Source organism: Hyperoodon ampullatus (assembly GCF_949752795.1).
Source record: "Hyperoodon ampullatus genome assembly, chromosome: 15".
NCBI lineage: Eukaryota > Metazoa > Chordata > Mammalia > Artiodactyla > Ziphiidae > Hyperoodon > Hyperoodon ampullatus.
In genome coordinates, this window is record NC_136928.1 from 11,716,752 (window position 1) to 11,742,711 (window position 25,960).

The 25,960-nt window shown below is 49.1% G+C and overlaps 1 protein-coding gene across 1 annotated transcript in view; it reads left to right on the forward strand.

Moving 5' to 3' along the window:
- Positions 1-25,960, forward strand: part of PAX8 (paired box 8) — a gene marked incomplete at both ends in the record, with an annotated part of 115,753 nt that overhangs the window by 28,093 nt on the left and 61,700 nt on the right. The window contains 2 exons of the mRNA XM_079720391.1: positions 5,522-5,640; positions 7,389-7,484. Coding sequence (XP_079576517.1) covers positions 5,522-5,640; positions 7,389-7,484 — 215 coding nt within the window. The remainder of the gene's footprint in view (positions 1-5,521; positions 5,641-7,388; positions 7,485-25,960) is intronic.

The window sequence follows — 25,960 nt, forward strand, 5'->3', positions numbered from 1 at the left end:
TGCAGAAATTGCAGCTCCTTATGAGTTGACTCTAAAGACAGCTGTGCTCCTCACCTTGTGTCTGTGTAATTAACCAGCAGTTGTTGCTGCTTTGTGGAACATGGGCCAGGCCACCCCGGCAGCGTCCTGTGCGGATGTTCCAAGTCTGACTGGCAGACAATTGGCGGGCAGGTAAAGCTTCTGCAGTGCTTGGCTGGAGGGACCGAGGACAATCCACTGCTTTCCTCCCCATCTCACATCATCCTAATCGTCCTTTCCCCCTCTCCTCCGGGCCCTCCCAGAGTACCCATGACCAGCACTGCTGGACACGGACCCCACCACTACCCTGAGGTGGTCCAGCTCAGCCTTGATTTCCACTTCTGGATGGGAATTTGGATTGAATCCCTAAAACCACTGAATTCCAGTGTGTCTAAGCCAGAAGAAACCTTAAATATCTTGAGGGCAATCTCCCCATCATGCAGAAGAGGAAGCTTACCCTTGGTATAACCAAGGACACACAGCTGGCTGGAGCAAGGCTGCGCTGACTCGCAGGGCTGGTCATGGCCACATTCCACACCCGTTTGATCCTCCCCAAAACCCTGCAAGACATTCAATCCACAGAAATCTGGACCCTCATGATCGTCCTAGATAAGCCTCACTGCTATCTTAACCCTCGTTTCTGTATGCTCAGTACCACCCTCTTTTTTTTTTAATTGAAGTGTAGTTGATTTACAATATTGTGTTAGTTTCAGGTGTACAGCAAAGTGATTCGGTTTTATATATATACACACATAAAATTTATATATTAGCTTATATATATTAAACATATATATTAAATATATATATTAAAAAGAATATATATATTCAATTTAAAATTCTTTTTCATTATATGTTATTACAAAATATTGAATATAATTCCCTGTGCTATACAGTAGATCCATGTTTATCTATTTTATATTCGGTACTGGGTATCTGTTAATCACATCCTCCTAATTTATCCCTCCCCCACCTCCCCCTTTAGTAACCATAAGTTTGTTTCCTATGTTTATGAGTCTGTTTCTGTTTTGTAAATAAGTTCATTTGTACTATTTTTTAGATTCCATATGTAAGCGGTATCATATGATATTTGTCTTTCTCTGTCTGACTTACTTCACTTAGTATGATAATCTCTAGGTCCATCCATACTGATGGAAATGTCATTATTTCATTCATTTTTATGGCTGAGTAATATTCCATTGCATATATATATATACCTCATCTTCTTTATCCATTAATCTGGTGATGGTCACTTAGGTTGCTTCCATGTCTTGGCTATTGTAAATTGTGCTGCTATGTACATTGGGGGACATATATCTTTTAGAATTAGAGTTTTCATCTTTTCTGGATATATGCCCAGGAGTGGTATTGCTGGATCAAATGGTAACTCTATTTTTAGTTTTTTAAGGAACTTCCATACTGTTTTCCATGCTGGCTGCACCAATTTACATTCCCACCAACAGTGTAGGAGGGTTACCCTTTTTCCACACCCTCTCCAGCATTTGTTATTTGTAGACTTTTTAATGATGGCCATTCTGACCAGTGTGAGTTGATACCTCATTGTGGTTTTGATTTGCATTTCTCTAATAATTAACAATGTTCAGCATCTTTTCATGTGCCTGTTGGCCATCTGTATGTCTTCTTTGGAGAAATGTCTAGGTCTTCTGCCCATTTTTTGACTGGGTTGTTTGTTTTTTATATTGAGTTGTATGAGCTGCTTGTATATGTTGGGAATTAATCCCTTGTCGGTCGCATCGTTTGCAAATATTTTCTCCCATTCCGTAGGTTGTCTTTTCATTTTGTTTATGGTTTCCTTTGCTGTGCAAAAGCTTATAAGTTTGAGTAGGTCCCATTTGTTTATTTTTGCTTTTATTTCTTTTGTCTTGGGAGACTGACCTAAGAAAATATTGCTGCAATTTATGTCAGAGAATGTTTTGCCTATGTTCTCTTTGAGGAATTTTATGGTGTCATGTCTTATATTTAAGTCTTTAAGTCATTTTAAGTTTATTTTTGTGTATGGTGTGAGTGTGTGTTCTAATTTCATTGATTTACATGCAGCTGTCCAGCTTTCCAAACACCACTTGCTGAGGAGACTGTCTTTTCCCATTGCATATTCTTGCCTCATTCGTTGAAGATTAGTTGACCATAGGTGTGTGGGTTTATTTCTGGGCTCCCTATTCTATTCCATTGACCTATATGTCTGTTTTTGTGTCAATACCACACTGTTTTGATTATTGTAGATTTGTAATATTGTCTGAAGTCTGGAAGGGTTATGCTTCCAGTTTTGTTCTTTTTCCTCAGGATCAGCACCAACCTCTTATTAAAACTCCAGAGCTATTTTTTCAGATACCTAAAGACCCTTCAGATGCACATGATAGAACCCTGTTGTCTTCCTCTTTCCTAAAGCTATACTGTCATCTGTGTTCCTGCCTGTAACCATTAAATTCTGGGTGTGGATCTATTCTGGGAGAAAATGGGTACCTTATCCTCTGGTCGCAGCCAGGTAGCCACAGGGGAATTGCTGTGCAGGCTGCACCTCAGACACAAAGACAGACATGAGACCATCGGGATGACCGGCATCCCCTGGTGGAAGCTCAGGGAGTGGGCAGAGAAGCTTAGATGTCTGACAGCTGTCCACATTCAGGGACTGAAGATTCCTTTCTCCCCATGTGGCTCCATCTGTCTCAGGGGAAGGGTGTTAGAACCCAGTTTTGCCCAAGGGTGAAGTGAAACCCACATCTCTCCAAAGTCCACAGTACTAATTAACTGTACGTGATAGCTTTGCTAATGTTTAAACGTGACCCCAGGTACCTCCAGACCAAATATCTCCTCTCCTTGTGTCCAGTCATCCCCAGATCCCAGTACTCATGGGACCTAATCCCCAGACCACCCCTGGCACACACCCTAGTTAAGCTCCTGGAAGGGAAACCCCATGTACAGTGCTCGGAAGAAACCTGAATAGGGGAGAAGCATAGTGTCACCTTCCATGTCCCAGCAGTGATGACCATCCTGGCAGCCTGAGGTTATGCCAGCTGTCTGGGCAGCCAAGTCCACAGGACCTCTTCCCAATTTTCTTAGAAAATGGGGCTCAGTCTCCATCAGCAGTGTCTCCTCCCTACCCTCGGCCAGGACACCCCGCCTTGTCTTCTCACAGCCTCTTCTATACTTTTTTCAAAGTCCTTCCCAAATCCCTCCTCTTCCGTGAGGTCTACGCTATATGCTCCTCACTTGGGATTACAGGTGGGTGGCTTCTCCTAAACACTATTTGTAAAATAAGGGGCGATCACTCAGGTCTCTCCCAGCCCATCTATGCTGTTAATCACTTGCCTTCTGGGTTAACCAAATCACAGCTTCTGGTTTATCTCCCTCCTCAAAGGTATGATCAGGCCTGGCCCAGTGATATTGCTTAATAAACACTTGCTCATTAAGTTGAATTGATGCCTACCCTCGATGGAATAGAATGAGGAAGGTAGATGTTGACAGGGAGCGGGTCTATCATTCAGAAAGAGACAGAGTAGGAGGCCTTTTCCCAGGAAGGTGACTCAAGGGGGTCCAGGGCTGGAAGGGGTGACAACACTCAGAGGGAAAGAGGAGAGAGCCCTTATCATGGCTGCGTCACTTGTTTGGGATTCAGCGTTTGGGTAGAGATAAAAAAGAGATTGGAAGACAAAGGACATGATTGTCATTAGGCCAGGAGCTTTGAAACCAGGGTTTTCAAGGCACCCACATCCACCCGCTGAGCCTCATCTGCAAAATGAGACACTTGGAACCGGTGTCTCAAAGGGTGGGCCGTGCTTATTAAGAATGCAGAGTTCCAGGCCTTCCCCCGGGACCGAATCAGCATTTAACCAGATCTCCAGGTGATGCTGTGTGTGCTGAAGCATGAGTAATGCTGTCCTGGACAACCTCTCTGTGACTCCAAAGCAGAAACTGTCAGAACATGAGTGTCAGGCCCGCAACCGTGCTCAAACGCTGCTGCACCCCAAAATCATCTGGGAGGGTCTTAAAGTCTCACGTCCACAAGGGCTCTTTCTGGGATGACAAATTATTCTGTATCTTGATTGGGTCAGTTGTTCCATATGGGCACATATTTGTCTAAACTCGTGAACTGTACCCTTTGAATAAGTATATTTTGTTAGATTCAAATTATGTCTCAGTAAAGTTGAATTAAAAAGAAAACTATCCCTAAACCTGAATCTTTTACTTACAGTAAAGCTGTAAGAAAGAACACGGTATTCAAGGATATCAAGAATGTCTCAGGACATCGTCCACTTCTCCCTCTAGAGAAGGGCTATGCTCAAGCATGAATGTGAGGTGGCATGTTTTCCAAAGGGACCAATCAGTGTTTCTTTGCCTGTTTTTAAAAATATTCTCACCTGTCACACGCACCACACACACACACAGTCCCAATGCCCCAGCCCATACCAATTAGGTCAAAATTTCAGGGTATTTTTTAAACCTTTCCAGGTCATTGTGGTGGACAGCAGGGTTGAGAACCACTCTAGATCCTCTTGCATGTATCAGCCGCCAATTCTTGTGGCTTCAGTGGGATCCCTACACCACCCTGAGAACCCATCACTGTGCAGACGGAAGAAGCGGGAAGGATGGGGGAAAAGCATGTGGCACTTCATGTCCCTGAGTGATTTACAATCTGGTTTGGGATGCAAGACAGGGGGCTGCATAAAAAAGAAGTGAACTTGTAACTGAGGCAGGGACACTCCCACAACTAGAGAAGTTCATGTCCCCCACAGGGGTGACAAGGGCGGGGCAGCCCCTGGATGTGGCAGGTACTCACCTGTCAGGTAACTTTTGAGCGCCCTCCCCTTGGCTCCCATCCCACTCTTGCTTTTAGAGATGAATAAGTGGAGGCTCAGAGAAGTTAAGCAGCTTCCCCAAGGTCATGCAGCTAGGAAGAGAGGAAGGAGTCCTTGAACCCGGGCCAGATGTCATGCTTCCCATCAGGTACAGGCTGAGATCTCCCCAACCTTATCAATTTGCCAGAACCAATCAATTGCTAAACTCTGTGGTGCCCTGACTCAGGACATGGGAGCAGCGAAATAAGCCAGAGCAGTGGTGGTGTATGTTGGGGTGTCTCCAGGGGACAGCTACCCAGCTTGCCATCACGGGGACATGCAGCTGATGGGAGGGCACAGGTGCCTGGTGCCCCCTCGGGGAGAGGAACTGCCATAATAATTCAGCTCCAGGAGGTGAGGGCACAGCGAGCCCCACTGCCCCTCCCCCTTTGCCAGGGCAACGTAGGATGTCAGACAACACTGTGGCCGCCTCATTATTGGGCTGCTCGGCCATTGTCCCCGGGACAATGGTTTCCGGCCCCGGCTTTGTGTGGGGCTGCGAGCCGAAGTTATTAACCACAGGAGCTGCCTTTGAGGGACATCCAAGGGAGGGGTGAAAGGTCACCCGGAGCAGCGAAGGGAGCGGAAGTGGGAGGAAAAGAGAGCACAAAAGAGAGGGATGAGCCCCCATGCGTCTCCCCCTCCTCCTGAAGGAACCCCGAACAGAACTGGGCCCAGAGGGAGGCACGGGGGGTGGCAGGAGGAAGTTCCTGCTGCAGCTGCAGAGCAGAGAGGAGCCTGGGACGGCTGGCCATCCTGATGGGACTTGGAGGTGGGACCACAGAGGGGGACACTGGCGGCATGGGGAGAGGACTAAACCTGGGTGACCGGAAACAGGAGGAGGTGGCAGAGGCTGGGCCTGGGGCTTCCCCACTCCCTGATAAAGCAGGTGTCTGCTCCCCAGGACCTCCGATACCCACGTTACCACCTGCCTGCCTTGCTCTGGGCGGTAGGGGAAAGGGAAATGGTTTAGGGCTGCCTGGGCAGGTGGCCGTGGGAATTCGGCCATAGATAGAGCTGGTGACCACCTGCCTTTAATTGCACACGGAAACTGGTATCCAGACAAGAAGAGGACTCCATGTAGGGTACAAACCCAGTGAGGGGCAGAACTGGAATTTCCTGCCCTGGGGAGAAGGCCTGAGGGCCTCTAGCATTCACCTGGAGCCTCCATCCTCACCACAGACTTCTCCAGTTTCCTGAGATCCCATGGCAGCCCCAGCTTCCTGGATAATGGCAAAAGGCATGAGCCCTCCTAAGATGCCAGGCCCAGGGAAGACAGCCTGTCAGACGAGAGGAAGACAGAGAGTGCTGCACCCAGAGCTGCTACCATCCGAGTCAGACCCCCGCTCTGCCGGCCCAGCAGAGAAACATCTAAGAGTATGCGGAGTCCGCATGGAGCTGGGAGCCACCAGAGTGCAGCCAGTTTGGGGCAGCATGCAGTTGGAAAGGCCCCAGGAAAGCCTGCATCCCGTCTCCTTTCTCCATTTCCTCGCCCAGATCCCGTTTCCGGTGCCCTGAATCAGATTCATCTCCCTCTCTTCTCCCCCTCAACGTGTGCCCCCTCCATGGAGACCTCCTGGTCCGGCCCCACCCCCCATCAGCATCTCTCCAGCCTTCCTCCTCCCAAACTCCAGCTCCCCACACAGCCCACCCTGATTCCAGACTTCTGCAGGGCGCCCCCCTCCCCTCAGGCCACCAAGGCCTGACAGCTCGCCCTTCCGTACCCTCTCCTCCCACCCGGCATACCCCAAGGAAGCCCAGATGAGACCACCCAGCTGTCCCCACATTGACCCCTTTTCCAGATGCCCTCCCGAGCTCTGCTGATCTCTGGCATTCTCTCCCTGCCCTGTTTTTGGAGCTCCTGCTGGCTGGGTGAAGGCTGCCCAGTATATCCCATAACTGCCCTGGTGAAGGCTGCCCAGTATATCCCATAACTGCCCTCTCAGAAGCCAGACAGTTGACCTTAGTGGGATAAACGGCCAGAGGGAGGCCTTCATTTTAACAAACCCATAGTGAGCAGATCAAACTAAGGTAAAAGTGGAGTCTCTCTTCTTACAAAGACTCATACATACATGCACACGTTCACACATACTCTCTCACACACACGTACACTCACACACAGCCACACCACAACCCCACAAACGTTGCCAATATTCCCGTGGTCATTCCAACCATCCTTTTTGTCTCTCCAGAGCCCAGGGCACGATCCCCCTGCCCTCTGCCCTGGGCCCACTTTGGTCCTCTCCTCACCAACACCCAACAAGCCCAAACTTTCCAGAATTTGGCAACAGAGGAAAATCCAAGCCAACAACTAGAGGAAGAAGTGGGGGGAATAGAAAGCACATGAAATGTTAAAAAAAAAATTAAGCAAAACTTGCATTCTCATTAGTAGGAACATGTGAGATGAAGCACGTTATGTTATTTGGCGTTCTCTCGATTCAGTAAACACAAGCTGAATAAATTTAAAATTTCAGCATTAAGTGAGATTTAACGGGGAGCTGTTTATCTTCCTCCTGTCAGGCAGGAGGTGACGCTCTCCATGTATCACTCGCAGGCCGTGCAGTCTCCACTTGCCTGCCCCGCGCGCCTGGGAGCTGCATCCCAGCAAGTGACTGGGTGACTTGAGGACACTCTGAGTTCAAGGTCCTGAACTACAGTGTTAAGAAACCTGGGCAGCCTCGTAAGGCTGTTGGAGGATCAAGTGAGGTGCTGTTTAGCCAGAACCTGGTGTGCAGTAGGTCCACAGCCAGAGAGCTTCCCTGCTTTCTCATCTCCAGCACGGAGCTGGAGGAAATGTCCCTGCGGCCGCGGGCACCGCCAGCCTAGATGGGAAGGAGACAGGTGACAGGTGCAGGGGGATGGCAAGGCAGCCCAGGGGAGGATGTGCACTCAGGGGGCCTCAGTGTGTATTATCCTGGCTCTGCTGCATCCACGTGTGGGACTTTGTGTAGATGATTCCATCTGGCTAACCCTCCATTTCCTCCCTTGTATCCTGAAAGTCCCTCTGACGCCCCAGCCTAGGTGACAGTGGTCCAATGAGGCCATATGCAGTGAGTACCAAGTGTCAGAGAACAAGGTCACTGAGACCAAGAAGGCTTCATGGAACAGGGGACCTGAATGTTGGCGACCTGTGGTCCCCGCTCCTCTGTGATGCCTGCAGCCTGCCTCCTCCTTGCCTGGACTCCACCTCTGCCCGAGCCTGTTCACTGGCTCCCAGATTCCAAAGACCTTCCCAGACCACACAGCATCTCCTGGAGCCGTCAGCTTCCTGTGCAGAGCCTGGACATCAGGTCACGTCTAGGCACCCATCCCATACTCTCTCTCTCGCTCTCATAAAATAAATTATATTACATCAGATAAAGCAAAACCTGTACTCCTGGTCTGTCTTGTTGTGTATGAACTGCTATGTCAAGAAAAGGCACAGGGGCTTCCCTGGTGGCGCAGTGGTTGAGAGTCTGCCTGCCGATGCAGGGGACGCGGGTTCGTGCCCTGGTCTGGGAGGATCCCACATGCCGCGGAGCGGCTGGGTCCATGAGCCATGGCCACTGAGCCTGCGTGTCCGGAGCCTGTGCGCCACAACGGGAGAGGCCGCAACAGTGAGAGGCCCGTGTACCGCAAAAAAAAAAAAAAAAAAAAAAAATGTACAGCAATAGGCTGCCAACAAAGAAGTACTGAATATGTATGTGACTGACCAAATTTTCAGCTATTGGATGAGGCTTCCTTTATTGAAAGAAGCCATAAGGTCCCAGCAGAGTCCTTGAGAACAGAACATATACTTGGGCTCCCTGTGAGCTGGGACATACTCAAAGGTTTATATTTCCCAACGCATGACAACCCCTGAACACTCCTTCCCTTCCCTCCTCCCTCTACTGAGCCCTCCAGACCCCAAGCATCCACCCCAGAACAATATCCCTCAAGTTATCCCGAGATGCTTTGCCACCAGGCAGTATTTCCATGGTGCAGTGGGGGACAGCACCTCACCCCCCCACCCAACACACTGCAGGCAGGTGAGCTCATTTGAGGCCCCCTCTGCCCATCCCAGGAATGGTCAGCAGAGGTCAATGCTATCCTTTCTAAAAAGAAAGTAAAGAAAAGCAGGTAGCATGTAAGGGGACCACACAGGGGGCCCCAGGGAAGTCCCTGAATGTCTCAGAATGTCTGCCTCCTTGTCGATGAAGTGAAGGGTCATCCCTCCAGTCTTCTCCAGCCCTGAATCTTAAACGTCACCATGATTATGCTCCCTGGCTGTGCCTGGAGTGAAGATTCTGGGGAGCTGAGCTGCAGGGAAGTAGCATCAGCTGCTTATTTACAGATCCTTGAGTGCAAATGTATTGACTTTTATGGCTGAGATAAGCACTCAGGCAAATTCCATCATTCAACCACATTTATAGGAAGCTAGCAATGTGTGAGGTTCTCTACCAGAGATTCTGAAAAAATTGCAGAATTAGTGTGGAAAGCATATATCCCCAAACAAACAGCATATGAGAGAGAGGGTGCCCTTGGGCCTCATTGCATCTGAAACCAGGCCTAGAGTTATCTGTATGCCTAGGATGTCTGCTACACATGCTCTTGCTCTTGTTGCTCTGAGAGTCCCAGCCTGCAGAATCAAGTGTAGACCAGACTTTCTCAGGCCTCCATAGCCTGAGTCTAAAGTTGGGGTCACGATAATGGCAATGAGGCACATGTCACTGGATGGGTCACACCCACTCTTGTGGGAGCCTGTCCACATTCAAAGTGCCATAGTATTTCTGGAAACCTCAGAACAAGGTCACAGAAACTGACATGAATGCATGGGAAATAAAGACCAGGAGGGTGGTGGTGCTATTACCAGCAACAGGGAAGCCAAGAAGAGAAACAGTTGTTTCTTTGATCAGGGGATGTGTGTGATTGTGTGTGTGATTGTGTGTATGTGATGTGTGTGTGTTAAGAGAATGTGTTGTGCTTGGGATTTATTAGCTTTGAGGCTCTTCAGTGATTTCCAAGCAGCAATGCTTGCCCTGAGCTCGAGAGACAGTCGGGCCAGAGAGACATATTTGTTATCTACTTCGAAGAGGGCACTGAAGCATGAAGGTTGGGAGTAGGCCAGAAGAGAGAGTGAGTTGAAAGAAGAGAATATGACCAAGGCCCCAACATTAAAATGCACTTTGAATTGGAGATGGAGAGAGAAGGAAAAGACACAGAAGAAGGCATACCTGCCACAGCAGGGAAGACAGAAGGAGCTGCAGATGTGCACAGTACCCGGATGTCAGCTCAGCAGAGGGATTCAGGGAGGAGAGAAAAGGTAACCATGACAAATACTGCAGGGCAGTCACAAGGATAGGGACTGAGAAAAGCCACTGAATTTGACATTGATGACCCTCAGGGGAACCCTGTGAGTAACAAGGTGTGGAAAGAAACCTAACTACAAAAAGCCAAGGAAGGAGTTGGCAGAGAGAACATTTGTGTCCCCACAAAAGATATGTTGAAGTCCTAACCCTTGGTACCTGTGAAGGTGACCTTGTTTGGAAATAGGGTCTTTGCAGATGTGATCAGGTTAAGATGAGGTTAAGGTTAGGGTTAGGGTTTAGGGTTAGGGTTAGGGTTAGGGTTAGATGGGCCTTTAATCCAATATGACTGGTGCTCTTATAAGAGAGAGGAGAATGTCATGTGAAGACCCGGACACACAGAGGGCAGGCAGCCATGTGAATAAAGGCAGAGATTGGAGTTATGCCACCATAAGCCAAGGATTGCCTGAGTGACCCGAAGCTGAAAGAGGCAAAGAAGAATCCTCCCCTAGAGGTTTCAGAGGAAGCATGGCCCTGCCAATACTTGGATTTCAGACTTCTGGACTCCAGAAGCATGAGAAAGTAGATTTCTGTTGCCTTAAGCCACTCGATTTGTGGTACTTTGTATGGCAGCCTTAGAAAACAGATACAGGCAGTGAGTATAACTGTAAGAATCTGTTCATGAAGAAATGGAATTGAACACTTTTAGTAAAGGGAATGCTCATTTTTCTTGGAAATCCTTGAGTGTGTTCACAGGCTAAGAGAATGGAGTCCATAGAGAGGGAGAAGTTGGAAACTCAAAACAATGAAAGAATTAGTGTAACTATTGTATCTCCAAAAAAAAAAGGAAGAATAGTTAATGAAGTGTAGAGGAGGCAGAAAGAGATTGAATCGAAAACCCAATCGACAGAATTGGCCTTAAAAAGTGGGAGGGAGGCACTCTGTTGTCTGAGGCCAACTGTCTTAGCCTCAATTCTATGGAAAGCAGAGCCTGAGGCAAAAATTGAAGTGCTCACACGTTATAGAGGAGAAATGTGCAAGCCCAGGACAGTGAGGGTTAGGAAAAATCAGAAGGAAGGGAAGGGAAGATGTGAAGCACTTGATGAAATGCATTATTGTGCAGTTTCACAACAAGCTGTGAAGACACACAGTGGGGCACCCATGAGGCACGTTTGCTTAACGTGCTGAGCTTCTCTGTAAGAGTTACAAAGAGAAATCAAACCTTGAAATATCCACTGAAAGAGGAGAGGAATTTTTCTGACACCCCTCCAGTCTCTCATTTCCCACCAATCAAGACTTATTCAACAGTGAGCAAATGCCCCTGAACTTCTGGATTGCCTCTTTCAGTCTTTGTCCGCCAAAACACCAAATCTCGTGGTGTGATCAAGTCCTAGTTACCCATGGCGGTGGGAAATCCTGCGAGTCAAGAGGTTGTAATCCAGACACTTCTCCACCTGGTGGCATCTACCTGAATTACAGGTAGAGTCTAGTCAATGGGAAGAAAACAGCAGAGGACAGTCTGGGAATCCCAGAAGGACACTTTAAGTGCCCAGACCTCCTTCACAGACCCAGAACAGCTTCTCCTGGACTTTTTTCTTCCTTTGTCTTAGTCCTCAGAGACTCGGCATGTTTGCTGTCCCTGCCTCTCCCCCAACCCACACTGTGTTCCCTTCTCTGTAGTTCCCTTTCCTGTAAAAGGAAATCAGAACTAAGGAGAAAGAAATGAACAAACCTTGTGACATGTGTCCAGCGCTGGTCCTGGCCTCTAATTCTTTGACAGATGAACAGCCACACACATGCACACACAGATACGAAGTGCGGGGACTGAGACTCGATACCTGATGGACCTCCTCTCTCTTTTTCCTTGACTCTGAAAGGTGAGTCTTACCAACCTCAACCACTGCCTTCCACCCCCATTGCTGTCATTTGTTCCAACTTCTCTCTAGGAAAGGCCATGTGATCTCTCCCCCAGGATGACTCCTTGTCTCATCCAGGTCCAGCCAATGCAGAATAAAGCAACTACTGGACTCAGAGGGGCATGCTGATATCTCCAGACTAGCTTCTGGGAGGACAGATTCCCTTTGGGAATTTGACTACAGTTACATTTAAAATGCCAAGAAGCAATTGATGTGTTAATTCACCAAATCTCCACATCAGGGCTAGAGGCAGGTTTAAAGCTCAATGAAGTCAGTTGAGGACAAAGAAAGAAAGAAGAAGAAATTCTACTTTTTTGCTCTAGCAGTGAAAATATTCTCTGAGCCGTCTGCTGACAAAACACTCTCGCGGCCAAGAATAGAATTTCTCAGAGCAGATAGAAGAATGAGTTATCTTAGTTATCTAGAGCTGTGTAACAAAGTACCACAAACTTAGCAGCTTAGAGCAGCAAACATTTATTATCTCACACAGCTGCTGAGGGTCAGGAATCCAGGGGCTCTGCAGCTGGGTGGCTCAGGCTCAGGGTTGCTCAGAGGTTACGGCCAAACTGTCAAGCAGGACTGCGGTCATCTAATGGTTGGACTTGGTCTGGAAGATCCACATCCAAGATATTTCCTTCACATGGTTGTTGATGGGCAGAGTGGGGGCGGGGCTTAGCTCCTTGCTACACCTTCCATTTCACCCTCGGTCTTCTCTTCTTGGGTAAAATATCCTCTATCCTTTTAACTCATCCTCAGTAGGTATGGTTTAGAGTCCCTTTATGCTCCCCTGTTCCCCTCTGTTTCTGTTTCTCATCCTCCTCCTTTGAAGGTCATTAGAACTGAACCCACAACCCAGGTGTGGTGGGACTCAAAAGGAGTGCGGAGGAAACATCAGTACTTTTATCTTGGAGGTACTATTATTACGAATGCCACCTGAGACTATAATCTTTCTGTCAACGCTGCATCTGCTGCAAATTGTACCTGCCCTAAAGATCTAGCCCTTGAGGGTCATGCTTTTCACTTTTTGGGTGACAGTAAGCTAATCGAATGGCCCAGCATTTGCTAACAAGTCCAATGGGCCTTTGGATTGATACTGTCACACTCTTCTCAAGACAAGCATCTCTAGAGTCACAGTGCCTTCATTAGAGGAGACACCTATTGAGGTTCATTTCAAGCAAGCTGTTCTTTCAAGTATTCTTTGTCCAGAGGCCAAAGCCTGGAGATTCAAGGGTCTTGCCCAAGCTATTTGCCTTTCAGATAGTCTTCCTGGTCACTGACTGCTGGTCTCTGGAATCAGAGGGTCTAGGTCCAAATCCTGGCTCCAACACCCACAGTTAGGAGACTTGGGTATGGAAGCCCATTAGAGCCTCACTTTGCTCATCTGTGAAACAGATCAACACTCACCTCATCAATTGTTTATGAGGGTGATATGAGATTATGCTACTGGAAAGCACCCTTGGGGTGTTGGTTGCTGCCTTCTTTCATGGCAGCCTCCCCACCTCCCCCGATTCAGCAAGGCACACGTGGCAAGGGAGATGGAGAAAGGGGGGCACTCACCCCATTCCCAGGTGCATGGCTGGGAAAATGCTAATGAAAGACCTTTATCTTCCATGGGCTTCACCCTCTGGTAGGGAAGAGGAAGGAGGTACTAACACTTTTGCACTGAGAACAAACCTCTAAAGGAAATCCTGAGCTTACTCTGCCCTTTCCTGGACCTAGAATGGTGTTGACTGACTGTCTGTCTGTCTGGGCTGGCTCCAGAAGGCAAAGGAATCCCCTGGGCTCCCAGTTCCAGAAGCTTCACATGATAAATTGAGTGGGAATGTTGCCTGATTTCCTCCGGAGCATTGCAGGAGGGGCTGATGTCATGACAGCCCCTGGGTTTACACTCGGGAAGATTACTGGGACACGAGCCAGTGAATAAGAGGTTCTGAACCCTTCCACATTCTGGTCTATGTCTCTTTTCTCCTCTGTCTTTAACATGGAAGACTGAGTCTAATTCTGAGCCCATTCATTCATTCATTCACTATTTGCTGTCTTCTCTGTATCAGACACTACATGGAAGAAATCACAGCAACCCCCGGTATCCTACCCCGTGGTGTCTGTCTCCCAGTCTAAGGAAAAGAAAAGGGATTTGTAGAAAAGGAAGAGCTGGTTCGCAGAAGTTGGGAGGTAAATCATCAGAGTCGATCTGGGAAAAGGGATAACAACGTAGCAGAGATAAAGAAGCCTGCTCTGCATCTCCTCTTCCTTATCTTTAGGGATAGGACCAGCCACGTAGAGGAGGGTTGACCCTGCTCTTGTTTCCCTGGCCTTGAGACATTAGGACATCCAGAGGGAGAAGCAGGGTACAGACCTGGTGATGGAGGAGACTCAGGTGAGTGGGGCACTGAGCAGGCTGGTGAGAGATGATGGAGAAGACGTCAGGTCTTGAGGAAGCCAGATCCATGAGATGGAGGCAAGTGTAGGGTCAGAAGAAAAGACCTTGATCTAGAGTCTCCCAGGTCTGTGTCTTACCTTCTCACTAGAGCATGAGCACCTGAAATGGAAGGAGTCTGGTCTTTCCAGGGTGGGGCTTCCTCTCTTCCTGAGAAAAGATGGGCCTGAGTTTAAGCCACCTACGTGACCGTGGTGAATTTGCCCGATGCTTCGAAGCATCAGAATCTTCTTTTGAATACTAATCAGGAAGCGTCTGGCATTGACTGCCGGTTCTCCTCCTGCTTCCCTCTGAACTCCAGTGCCCTTCAGGTGAAGCCTTCCTGCAGTTTTACCCACCCTCTACCCGACATCACGGTTCTTTGTGTAATCTCCAATACAATTCTCCTGATCAGCGTTCAGTTCCTTCTGGATAGGAGTTGTGATTTGTCCCGAAATACCACAAGAACTCAGTCCAGGGGCCGGCAAACATGGGTGATTGGAAAACACCTGCCTTCCTCGTGGATTCAATACGCACGCACCAAGGACCAGCCCTGAGGCTGCAGAGACTTAGAGGACTCGCCTTGGCTTCCGGGACCAAGGCCGATCCGGTCTGTAAAGGCCCTTTGAAGAAGGAAGCTGGGGCCACGCCCGCGCAGGCTTAGCAAGTTGCGGCCCCTCTGCTTCCGTTGGCCCGGGGCCGAGCCAGGCGCGGCGGCCAAGGGGCTGGAAAGCTGGCAGCTCCCCGCCGCTGTGCGGAGTCCCGGGGAGCAACGCTCAGGGAACCGGGGCGCAGTCGGCTCTGTCCCGCCTTCCAGGGCAGCGCGCGATGATGCTCCGTTAACCTCCTGGCTCACTGTGATACTGAGGCTGCATAAAGCGAAGGATCCCATGCAAATGAAGGCCAGAGTAGCGGAAGGCTAAGTACCTTTAATTAAAAGGAAGGCACCTGGAGACCCAGCCGGTGGGAAGAGAGCAAGGCTGCCGCGGTGCTGGGGGCCGGGGGAGACGGGCCCACACGGGGCTCGCCCTTTGCTCGCGGTCCCTCCCTCCTCCCTCTCCAAACCGGGGAGCGGGCGGCATCACCTTGCCGCCTTAGGGCAAGGCCTGGGCGCCTGGAGAAGGAGAGGCGTTTTCTGTCCTGTGCAATAGTTCTGCCTTAGTGCCGCTGGCCCAGCACCCTAGGACCAAACTTTCAGGCCCCAGTCGAAATTGTCTGGAGGAAATAATTGGCCCCAAGTGACCAAGCAATTGAGAAATAGAGTCAGGCTCCCAGGACTGCCAGTGTCAGGGCCATTCTGCTGCCAGCTGGAAATCCCAAGTAGCCATGAGGTCAAGAGTAGCATCTAGGGGAGCCTTTTAGAGCCCACACTATTTCAACATCTTCATCATCATCATCCTTAAAAATTTGCTTGTAAACCCTGGGCCGTATGCTTTTCTTATCTCATTTAATCCTCACACAGCCATGTAGGTGTTCCAATTATCCCCATCTCAGCCACTGAGACCCCCAGAGGGCTACATCACATGTGTAAACCCTACAATTGGTGGCAGAGCAGAGCCTCCAAGACTAACCAACTCCAAAGTTCAAGGTCTCAGGCCCTTTTCTTTAGGGGTGAGGGAAACCGAGAACAGTGGACATGGCACACACACAGTACCTTGTGCAGCACCTGCCACATAGTTTGTGCTCCCAGAGTAGGAGCTCAAAAATTGCAATGTTCTTCGTGCCCAGACCTCCCTTCACGTGGCAGGGGAGTATGTGCTCCCCTGAGGATGATTCTGGAGAGCCAGAACATGGGATGCAGAAATCACCTGCTGGGCCCTAAGAGCCAGGGTTATGGGCAAGGGTATCTCGAGTACCTGGGTCCCAGCCTCTAGACCAACATCTTTCCTGCAAAAGTAAGATGGAGGGGCTTCCCTGGTGGCACAGTGGTTGAGAGTCCGCCTGCCGATGCAGGGAACACGGGTTCGTGCCCCGGTCCGGGAGGATCCCACGTGCCGCAGAGCGGCTGGGCCCGTGAGCCATGGCCGCTGAGCCTGCGCGTCCGGAGCCTGTGCTCCGCAACGGGAGAGGCCACAACAGTGAGAGGCCCACGTACCGGGGGGAAAAAAAAAAAAAAGTAAGATGGAGAAGGGTAAATGCTGGTTACTGTCTCTCCCTCTCTCTTTGCGCAAAGGGAGGATTAGATCCTCTCTGTGCTGAGGATTAGAACAAAGCCGAACTGGGATCTCTAAACACATCACCAATACCTGGAACCCAAGGTGGCCTGGATGACTTCAAGCTCCTTGATTCAGATTCACCTCTTTTTTGCACTCACTATGTACCAGGCACTCGAGCATCTTACAGTGCACTAAGCAAAGGAATATTCCTTATTCGCCTGCCTGTTAAAATTGAGGTTGCTGCGGCCACCAAGCTGAATGCTACCTCATCATGCCCTCTCCCTTAGAATCACTTATAGTGAAAAACATAAATGGCCTGAGCAGCTTGGGATCCCTTACAGTCACTAAATGCCTGTGAAATAAAACCTGACAGTGAGTTTTGCCTGAATGTCACCACGGTCCAAAGCCCTGTAGGACCGCTCACTCCTAGAAGGACAGTAACAGGCGCAGTCTTGTTGTGCAGGCCAATATTTTACAGACCTCGTTTCAAGATCATCTGCAATCATGTATGATAGGCATTATCATCCTCATTTCATAGATGAGGAAACTAAGGCTCAGAGAGGTTAAGTAGCTTGCCCAAGGCTACTCAGCTTGAAAGTAGGAAACATGGACTGTCCCCCCTGACAGCTCAGTCTAACTCCCCAGAAACCCACCCCTCCAAGCTCTCTCTGAGCTTAGCAGACTTCACCCAGAGTTCAGTAGCCCCAAATCCTTGTCCAGTGACCTGCTGAGGATCAGTTTTGTGAAGGAAGATCTTTCTCCAGGAGGGGACTTCTTGGGAATTCCTGGACACAGTCACAACAGGAGGAACATCTATGGATTTCCTAAAAAATCAAAGTTAGTGATAACAGTCGTTGGCACCCAAAGCAAATGCTGGAGGACAATGGTTAATGCCAAAGTGACCCCAAGAGTCAAACAGTAATGGTCTTGTCGATGTCTGCCACTCCTTGTGGGGCCTAAAGCCAAAGTGGGCTTGTTGCTTCCTTCTCCCCGGATCTCAGAGGAAGCCGGAGTAAGTGGGTCTCACAGAAAAGACCCCTCCTTCCCTAGGACCATTGGGACAACACCCTCCCCAGTTCAGGTCCCTGTAAATTAGGGCCCCCAAAAGGTTCTGGCAGTGGTGGAATGGGGTGTGGTGGCTTGGCAAGGGGACCTGCATGTTTAGCACAATAACCTGATAGTGTGGCTTGTTCCAACCCAGCAGTGCTCACATGGTCACATGTCCCCTAGGCAGGAGGTGCTCTGACCTTGCCCAGAGATCTGGAGCCCTCGATGGAGGAACTGAATGCCAAAGAGGAGGAAGGGGGTCTGGCTGACTCCCACTGCCCCTGGGATAGGGGGGCAGGGAAGTCACTCCCTGTATGCCTCTCACTGACCCTGGCCAGGACCTGAGCCCAACTCCCACCCAGATTCTACTCAGGGGATCTATAGCTGCCGGGAACAAAGAAGAGAGAGGCAGGCAGCATCCCCACGGAAAAAGTTAAGGGCTACTGAGTTTCTGCTCCCACCACTAATTGCCAGGAGCCAATGAGGGGCATGCACAGCTGAGACTTTTGTCCAGAGTTTGTCCTGTTAGCTGCTGTGTGTCCAATGCCCAGCATCATGCTGTCACAATGAGGTCACTGTGTTATCCCTGCCGCTCACATATGCCCCATCAAATTGTCACACTAACACAAATGTTTACTGAGTTCCCCCTGTGTGCCAGGCACTGTTCTAGGTCCAGAGGACACCAAAGCGAGAAAAATGGATGGGAACCCCCTGGCTTCATGCCTGTTACCTGCTCCTGGGGGAAGCCAGGTGATAAACAAATGAATAAGTGACATACATACTATGTCAGATGGCAGAGAGAAACAAAGCAGAGTAACAAGGATAAAGAGTCGGAGGAGAGGCTTGCCGTAGGGGGACTGGACAAAGTTTCACTGAGAAGGTGATTTGAGCCAGACTTGGAGGTGAGGCGGCAAGCCCCAGGCTCACCGGGGACGGAACAGCAACGGAGAAGTCCAGAGTGAGAGCCAGCCTGGCGTAGGTGGAGCAAGCAAAGAGATCAGTGTGGCTGCAGCAGAACAAAAGAGGGGAAGAGAAGGAGACCTATGAGGGAAGTGATGGGCTGGCAGGTGCCAACAGAGTAGGGCTTTAGAGGACACTTAGGAATTTTGTCATTTTCTCTGGGGAAGCTGGGGAGCCACTGAATGTGAACTGGAATATATTAGAATCTCGTACATATATATGTATATAATATGTAGCAATATATATTATATAGAGCAATATAGACCATATAATATGTATGATACATAGTATTGTATGTTGTTATATAGTAGATACACAGAGCAATAGGTAGGTATTAAATGAGATCATGGATAAGGTAGCATTTATTCACCGCAAAGAGTTGTATCAGGCCTTCCTCACCTTCTGAGACGGCCCACACTCTGTCTGTGGAGTGTGTTTCTCTCTAAATAAATCTACTTCTTACCTATCACTTTGTCTCTCACTGATTCTTTCTGCAATGAGACGTCAAGAACCTGAGCTTCATTAAGTCCTGAGATCAGGTGTGTGATCTCAGTTGGAAGACTGTGGGTTTGGGCCGGGTTCAAGTCCCAGTCAATGTTTTGCCCGGGTTGAGTCCCGGCTCTGTGGGTTTGAGCCCCAATCTGGGTTTAAGCTGGGTTCAAAAAAAAAACAAAGCTGTATTAGTCTGTACTATTATTACAACTTCTAGGGTTTCAAAGTGCTTCAACGTACACGGGTTCACAAGAGCCAGTCAATGAGATTAGGAAGTCCTTAAGCACTTTGTATTGAAAATGAGAAAACATGGTATAGAGATATTGAGTGTTTTTCACTCAGGACACATCTCCAGGAGATACTCCTCTGCACTGGTACTTGAAAGCCAGTACACTTTCCACCTCCCACTTAGTCCTTCTTTATAGAGGTGGGGACACCAAGGCCCAGATAAACCGAGTGAACTCCCCAAAGTCCCACAGCCTTGGTCCCAAGTCTGGGACCCTAAGCTCCTGACTCTCAGCCAGTCCTCTTTTGTTACTGTCCTACATAGAGGCAGGTACCCCTTGTGTAACCTTCCACCCCCTCCTTTGTCATGGTCACTGTTTCTTGGTCACTCAGCCACAGGGGTGCTATCTGTGTCCAGATCAGGGTGGGATTTGAAATCCAAAATCCTGGGCAACTTTACGCATATGCCTCCTCCCCAGCCCATCAATGACAGCCTGGGTCCTGGACCAACATCTCCGTTCTCTCTTGTCTGATCTGTCATCAGACAGAAACGTCCCCTTGGCCATTGGGAGGTTTCAAGGTGAGAAGAGCCAGATCTGCCTGCACTTCGGGGGACCCAAGGTCTGAGCCCTCCAGAAAACATAGGAAGATAGGATAGGGCTAGCACTTATATTCAATCTGGTCTTCACAGGGCTGCAACTCATCACCACCAGGCCAAATATGAAACTGAGAGTCCACAGGTGACCATGACAATATTTCCACCACCCCATTCCCATCATAGCTTCTCTCCACCCTGACCGCTCCCATTAGCCCGCAGGGAATTATGGTACCACAGCCTGCCCGAGCCTGCAGCCTGGCCTCCTCCAACCCATTCTCACCCTGCACCAGGAAGAGCTTTCCAGAACACGAGTCTGGCCACTCCTCCCCCTCCACCCTGCCCCCGCTAAAATCCCTTTAGACACGCCCCTTTGCTTTTTAGGATAAAGTCCCGCAGTCCTTAACATGCCTAAGGACTCCTGTGATCCAACCATGCACACTTCCCAGTCCCATCTCTCAGCCCTCACCATACCTGTGTGCACACACACACCCCTTATTATTCCACTGTATTTCTCACTACAGTGAATTCGGTTCCCTGGCTGTGCCTGCCCCATCGCCCCTCTTGCCTCCAGCCTCCAGACCTTCACGTGTGTTATTTTTTTTTTTTCTGCTCATGCCAGACTATTCTACATCCTCCCTTTCCTCTGTTTGCCTGGCTGGTTCTGCCTCCCCCTTCAGGGCTCTGCTAGAGGTCCCTTCTGAACAGCCAAGACTCTGTGAGGTGCCCTCCAGCTCGTGGGCTGCCCACGCCTCCTGCTCTCCACCCCAACCCCATCACAGCAGGGAGCACGCCTCCCTGCAGAACCTGTCTACTTGTTCCCTGAAGACATGATTCTTGTTTTGGTCACCACTGTGTTCCCAGGCCCTGGCCTTGTGCTCAGCACTTAATAGATGTTCAATAAATATTTGTACAACTAAATACATGAAGAGGAAGTGAGGGTGAGGTGCGGGGTGGGGAGGGAAGGAAGGAAGAAGACGAGGGAAAGAGAAAGGGCTCTCCTGGTGAAGTCATCCAGGTGTTATATTCAGCATCATAATTGCTTCAAATTCATCATCCCTCACATTTCTCAACAGTTTACAAATCACTTTCATACAACCCTGCTGATAGGATGTGAATATTATATGCATTTTTTACTAAGCATGAGAACCTGAGAATCAGAGTGGGTGAGTGACTTTCCCTCCATCACACAGCTCAGAGCAGGACTGTATCATAACCTCAGGTCTCTCACAACTCCTCAGGCTCCAGAATGGAGAGGCCGAGTCCCAAGCATGGGAGTCCAGCTCTCTCTTGACTCTTGAAGGAGAGACTATAACACGAAACTCAGTCACCCAATTTGACCTGTGAAGGTGGCCTTGGGATCCCAGGGGGCTAAAAACCACCCTCTCTTTATTCCCTTATTAGTCTGAGGCAGTCCAGAATGCCCTCAGGATGAAGAACATTCCCCAGTCAGGATGCCCACCCAGAGCTTCGGTACGCTGTGGTCACTGCCCCTGGATCAGGAAACCTCACAGGCACTTTCTTACTCTGCCCATCCTGCCTACCTTCCCTCTTGAAAGGGACATTCAAGAGTCATGGGGCTTCCCTGGTGGCGCAGTGGTTGAGAGCCCGCCTGCCAATGCAGGGGACGCGGGTTCATGCCCCGGTCCGGGAGGATCCCACATGCTGCGGAGCGGCTGGGCCCGTGAGCCATGGCCGCTGAGCCTGCGCGTCCGGAGCCTGTGCTCCGCAACGGGAGAGGCCACAGCAGTGAGAGGCCTGCAAAAAACAAAAAAAAAGAGTCATGAAAAGAGAAGCCAGACTAGGCTTGAGGGAAGCCAATTAGTTCATCCCTATTTTAAAGGTGCCCACCCAGTGCCCCCACAATCCCATTTCTCATTTTCAAGTTCTCCAGGAAAATATCCACGTATGTGCACAAAGAGTTCATCGCAGGACAGTTTTGATATAACAAAACAGATGAGAGATAAATATCCATCAAAAGGAGGATAGTTGCTTGGACTCTATCCCATTCACAGTTTGGGCTCTGATGGAGAAGTTTAAAAGGACAAGGTAGAGCTATATGTCTTGAAATGCAAAGATGTTCCAGACATTGCTGGGTGAATAAAAGCAACTTGCAGAGCACAGCTTCCTTCCGGTATTTGCTACTACGCATCTTAAAACACACGCTCCCCCCAAAGAGCGGTCATATTTCTATAGTTACAGACATAAGGTATGAATAGAAAAGGTCTGGAAGAACAAATATTGAATAGATAACAGGGTTACCTCGGGCTAAGGGTTGCAAGAAGGGAGACATTTATCATTATTGTTTATTTATGATTTATTACGTGTATAAGCTAAAAGTAAAATAAATAAAAACAAAGAAAACTAGAGAAGATTCTGGCTTCTCAATGAATCAGAAAAGTGGCAGTTAGCTCAGACATCCCCCACTGGGAAGCTGAGGCCCATGCCTGCCCCTCCAGGAGTGAGGTCTTATGTTCTGGACGCCACCCTCGGAGCCAAGGGAGCAGTGTCTGGGAGGAGAGCTCTCAGGCTAAATAACTCGGCAGCCCCTTCAGGGAGAGAGCTGGTCTGGTCCATGTGGGCAGTCTCAGGGACCCTGGGGTAAGTGCACACCCACAGATCGGGGTGGAAAGGCATGAAGCAGCTCACAAGTGCCTGGGCATCCTGTGCTCTGATTGTCCCAGGAACCGGCGAGTTCAATTCTTCTCCCCAGTGCCCTCACCCCACTGTCCTTTGGAATCTTTCGGTGTCTCCTGGTGTCCTGAGTATGGTGACAGTGACACCACCCCAAGGTCCATGAGCAACACTCTCTATCACCTGTATTGTGACTCGTTTTTTGGGTTTTGGCTGTACCACTCAGCATGAGGGATCTTAGTTCCAAGACCAGGGATGGAATCTGCGCCCCCTGCAGTGGAAGCACAGAGTCGTAACCACTGAACTGCCAGGGAAGTCCCTGTGACTAGTTTTATTCCCAGTCACTAACCACTTCTGAGCATTCATTGTGCTCCAAGAGCTCTGTCTGACCTAAACATCACAACATAATAGAAGAGAACTACCATTATTAGTCTCACTTCTCAGACTCAGAAACTTCTGCTCAGAGAAGGTGGGTACTCAGCACAAGTTCACACAGCCCGTGCAGGACTGTGCCAGGATTCCAGCTTTGAGCGTCAGATTCCCAGTCCCACAGAGAATGGTGACTCCTACCCTTTCTCTGCATTGTGGAGCGGTAAGTGCCAGGATTCAAGTGGCAAAAGATCCTTCCCCAGGACTCTGGGCTCTATCCTCCGGAGTGAGCTTGAGGGAAGTGATTCTACTTGGAAAACGGAAGTCTCAGAGCAACAGGATGACTGTCTGTAAAGAGATCAGGAATGTGGATGAAGCGAACAGAAATTATCAGGCCCACAGAGCACGCCCTGAGGTTTCAAACGAGCAGTTTAGGACAAAGAAAAGGAAATGCTACCTTATGTAAAGATGATGTACCTAAAAATGGAAAGAAGTTTTTAAGAAGTTTCAGAAAAGGTATAGGTTTTTTTTTAAATTGTGATATAGTTGATTTACAATGTTGTGTTAGTTTCAGGTGTATAGCAAAGTGAATCTATTATACATATACACATATCCACCTTTTAAAGATTCTTTTCCCATATAGGCCATTACAGAGTATTGAGTAGGGTTCCCTGGGCTATACAGTAGGTCCTTATTAGTTATCTATTTTATATATAGTCGGGTGTATATACCAATCCCCATCTTCCAGTTTATCCCTCCCCCCTTTTACATCCCAGCCCCCAGTAACCATAAGTTTATTTTCTACATCTGTAACTCAATTTCTCTTTTATAGATAAGTTCCTGAGGATCTAATGTAAAACATGGTGACTATAGTTGATAATACTGTATTACATCATTGAAAGTCACTAAGAGAGTAGAACTTAAACATCCTCACCAAAATAAACAAACAAATAAATGAGATGATGTGTGTGTTAATTAACTAGATGATGGGAATCCTTTCACAATGTGTGCGTATATCAAATTACCACAAAGCACACCTTAAACATCTTACAATTTTATTTGTCAATTATACCTCAATACAGCTGAAAAAAACAGAAGAAAAAAAAGGAAAATGTATAGGTGGATGATGAACTTTTTTTTTTTGTAACATCTTTATTGGAGTATAATTGCTTTACAGTGTTGTGTTAGTTTCTGCTGTATAACAAAGTGAATCAGCTATACATATACATATATCCCCATATCCCCTCCCTCTTTTTTTTTTTTTATTAGTTTCTGCTTTATAACAAAGATGTGTTCTGTGTCTGTGCTCTGCCAAGTGAGTGAGCATACAGTCACTGTGACTCCCACCTTGGTTTTTTTTTTCATTCTTTCATTTACCTGGCCTGTCCGTGGGCCTCGGAAGGATAAATCTCATTACTAGATGCCAAGTTTCCCAATAAGCCACTGGTGGCCCCCAAAACTGACAAACAAGACCCTTTTTCTAGTTTGTTCCCTGGTTTGTTCCAATAGCTTTCTTGGAGCTATTACAGCTGTCGTGCCTGTAATCAGCCCACTGGGGAGTAGAGAGGATGCTGGCACACGTCTTAGAGGAGTCCAAGCTCCCATCCTAGCTCTACTGCCCAGCCACGGGGTGACCCAGAGCAGCCCCTATGCCCGTGTTGCCTCAAAACTCAATTTCACTGGGTGTTGTGGAGAATAAATGGGGTTATACGTAAGGCACTCGACAGTTCCTGGCATTTAGTAATACTTAGTAAATAATAGTAGAGGTAGCTGTTGTTCTTAGAAGGAGACACCGTGCTTAGAGTTCCCTCAACCTGACGGTGTGTCTGCCCTCTCATGGGGACCAAGGGTGGCCACACCACTACGACACTGGAGCATGGAGACCAAAACAGGGGACCAAAGCCCTGCTCCCCCAAACACAGGGACGGCAGGGGCTGTAGGGTCTGCGGGAGAATGAAAGAGGTCTAAATGGGAGGAGAGCTTTGAAGGCGGCCAAGGCCTAAAGCATGGCAAGTCGCCCAGGATTACTCAGCTCAGAATGTGGGCAGCCTTCCAGGGGGCAGGCAGTGAAGGTTGGGGGCAAGAGGCAGGTTAGAGCTCCCAACTCTGCTCTATCCCTCCGCTTCTCCCCTCTCTCCCCACCCTACCACCAGGGTCTCTGGTGCTTTCATCAGGGCCCTGGCCACTGCCAGGCTCTGTTCTGTGATTTGTGCCAACAGCAGGAACCTCTGGCCTTCCAAGGCCACAGAGAACAAAGCCAACCCTGAGTCTGATGCAAAGCCCAGGACCTGGGTTTTTTCCTTGGCGCCTCCCCAAGAACAGCTGTCAGGACGGCAGCCCACTCCAGCACCCTGGCGCGTTGGCCTGAGAGGATTCTTGTGTCCTGACCCCCGCTGCTCTGGGCTGGACTCAGGGGCCCGGCCAAGGGGAGGGCATTCCTGCCTGGTGAGCTGCTCTTTTCACTTGGGGCAGGAAAGTTTTCTGGCCATGGGAGTCCGACCTCACCCTGGCCACTCCCTGGGATCCAGAACCTTCCTTCCTGACGGGGTGTGGGGTAGGTGCTGGGGAGTGAGGGAACTAGGCTGGGGTGAGCAGAATTTCCAACATTAAGGCCAGGCCTGGGTCTCTAGTGCTTATTTGGACATCGAGTCAGCCACCTACCAGCTGGGTAACCTCAGATCTGGTACTCACTTTTCCTGGGGCTCAGTCTTCTCATCTGCAAAATGGGTTGCCAAGGGGCCTAGGTCATTATTTGTAACTTTAAAAAAACTATTCAAAAAGAAAAAACAATTGACCTGTGTTATCCCCTCTATACATTGCTCCTTTCCTCTCCTTCTGTTACCTTTCTCTCTGCTTCCCCAGTGGGGTTCTTACTTACTCCAACCCGAAAATACCACGTCCCCCACAGCAGCCCAGGTGGCAGCCACCAGGGGCTTTGGGGTGGGCAAAGATCTCCAGAGACCTGTGCCCAGGACACATCTCCAACCCCAAAAGCAACTGGACAGATGCCACGGGTGG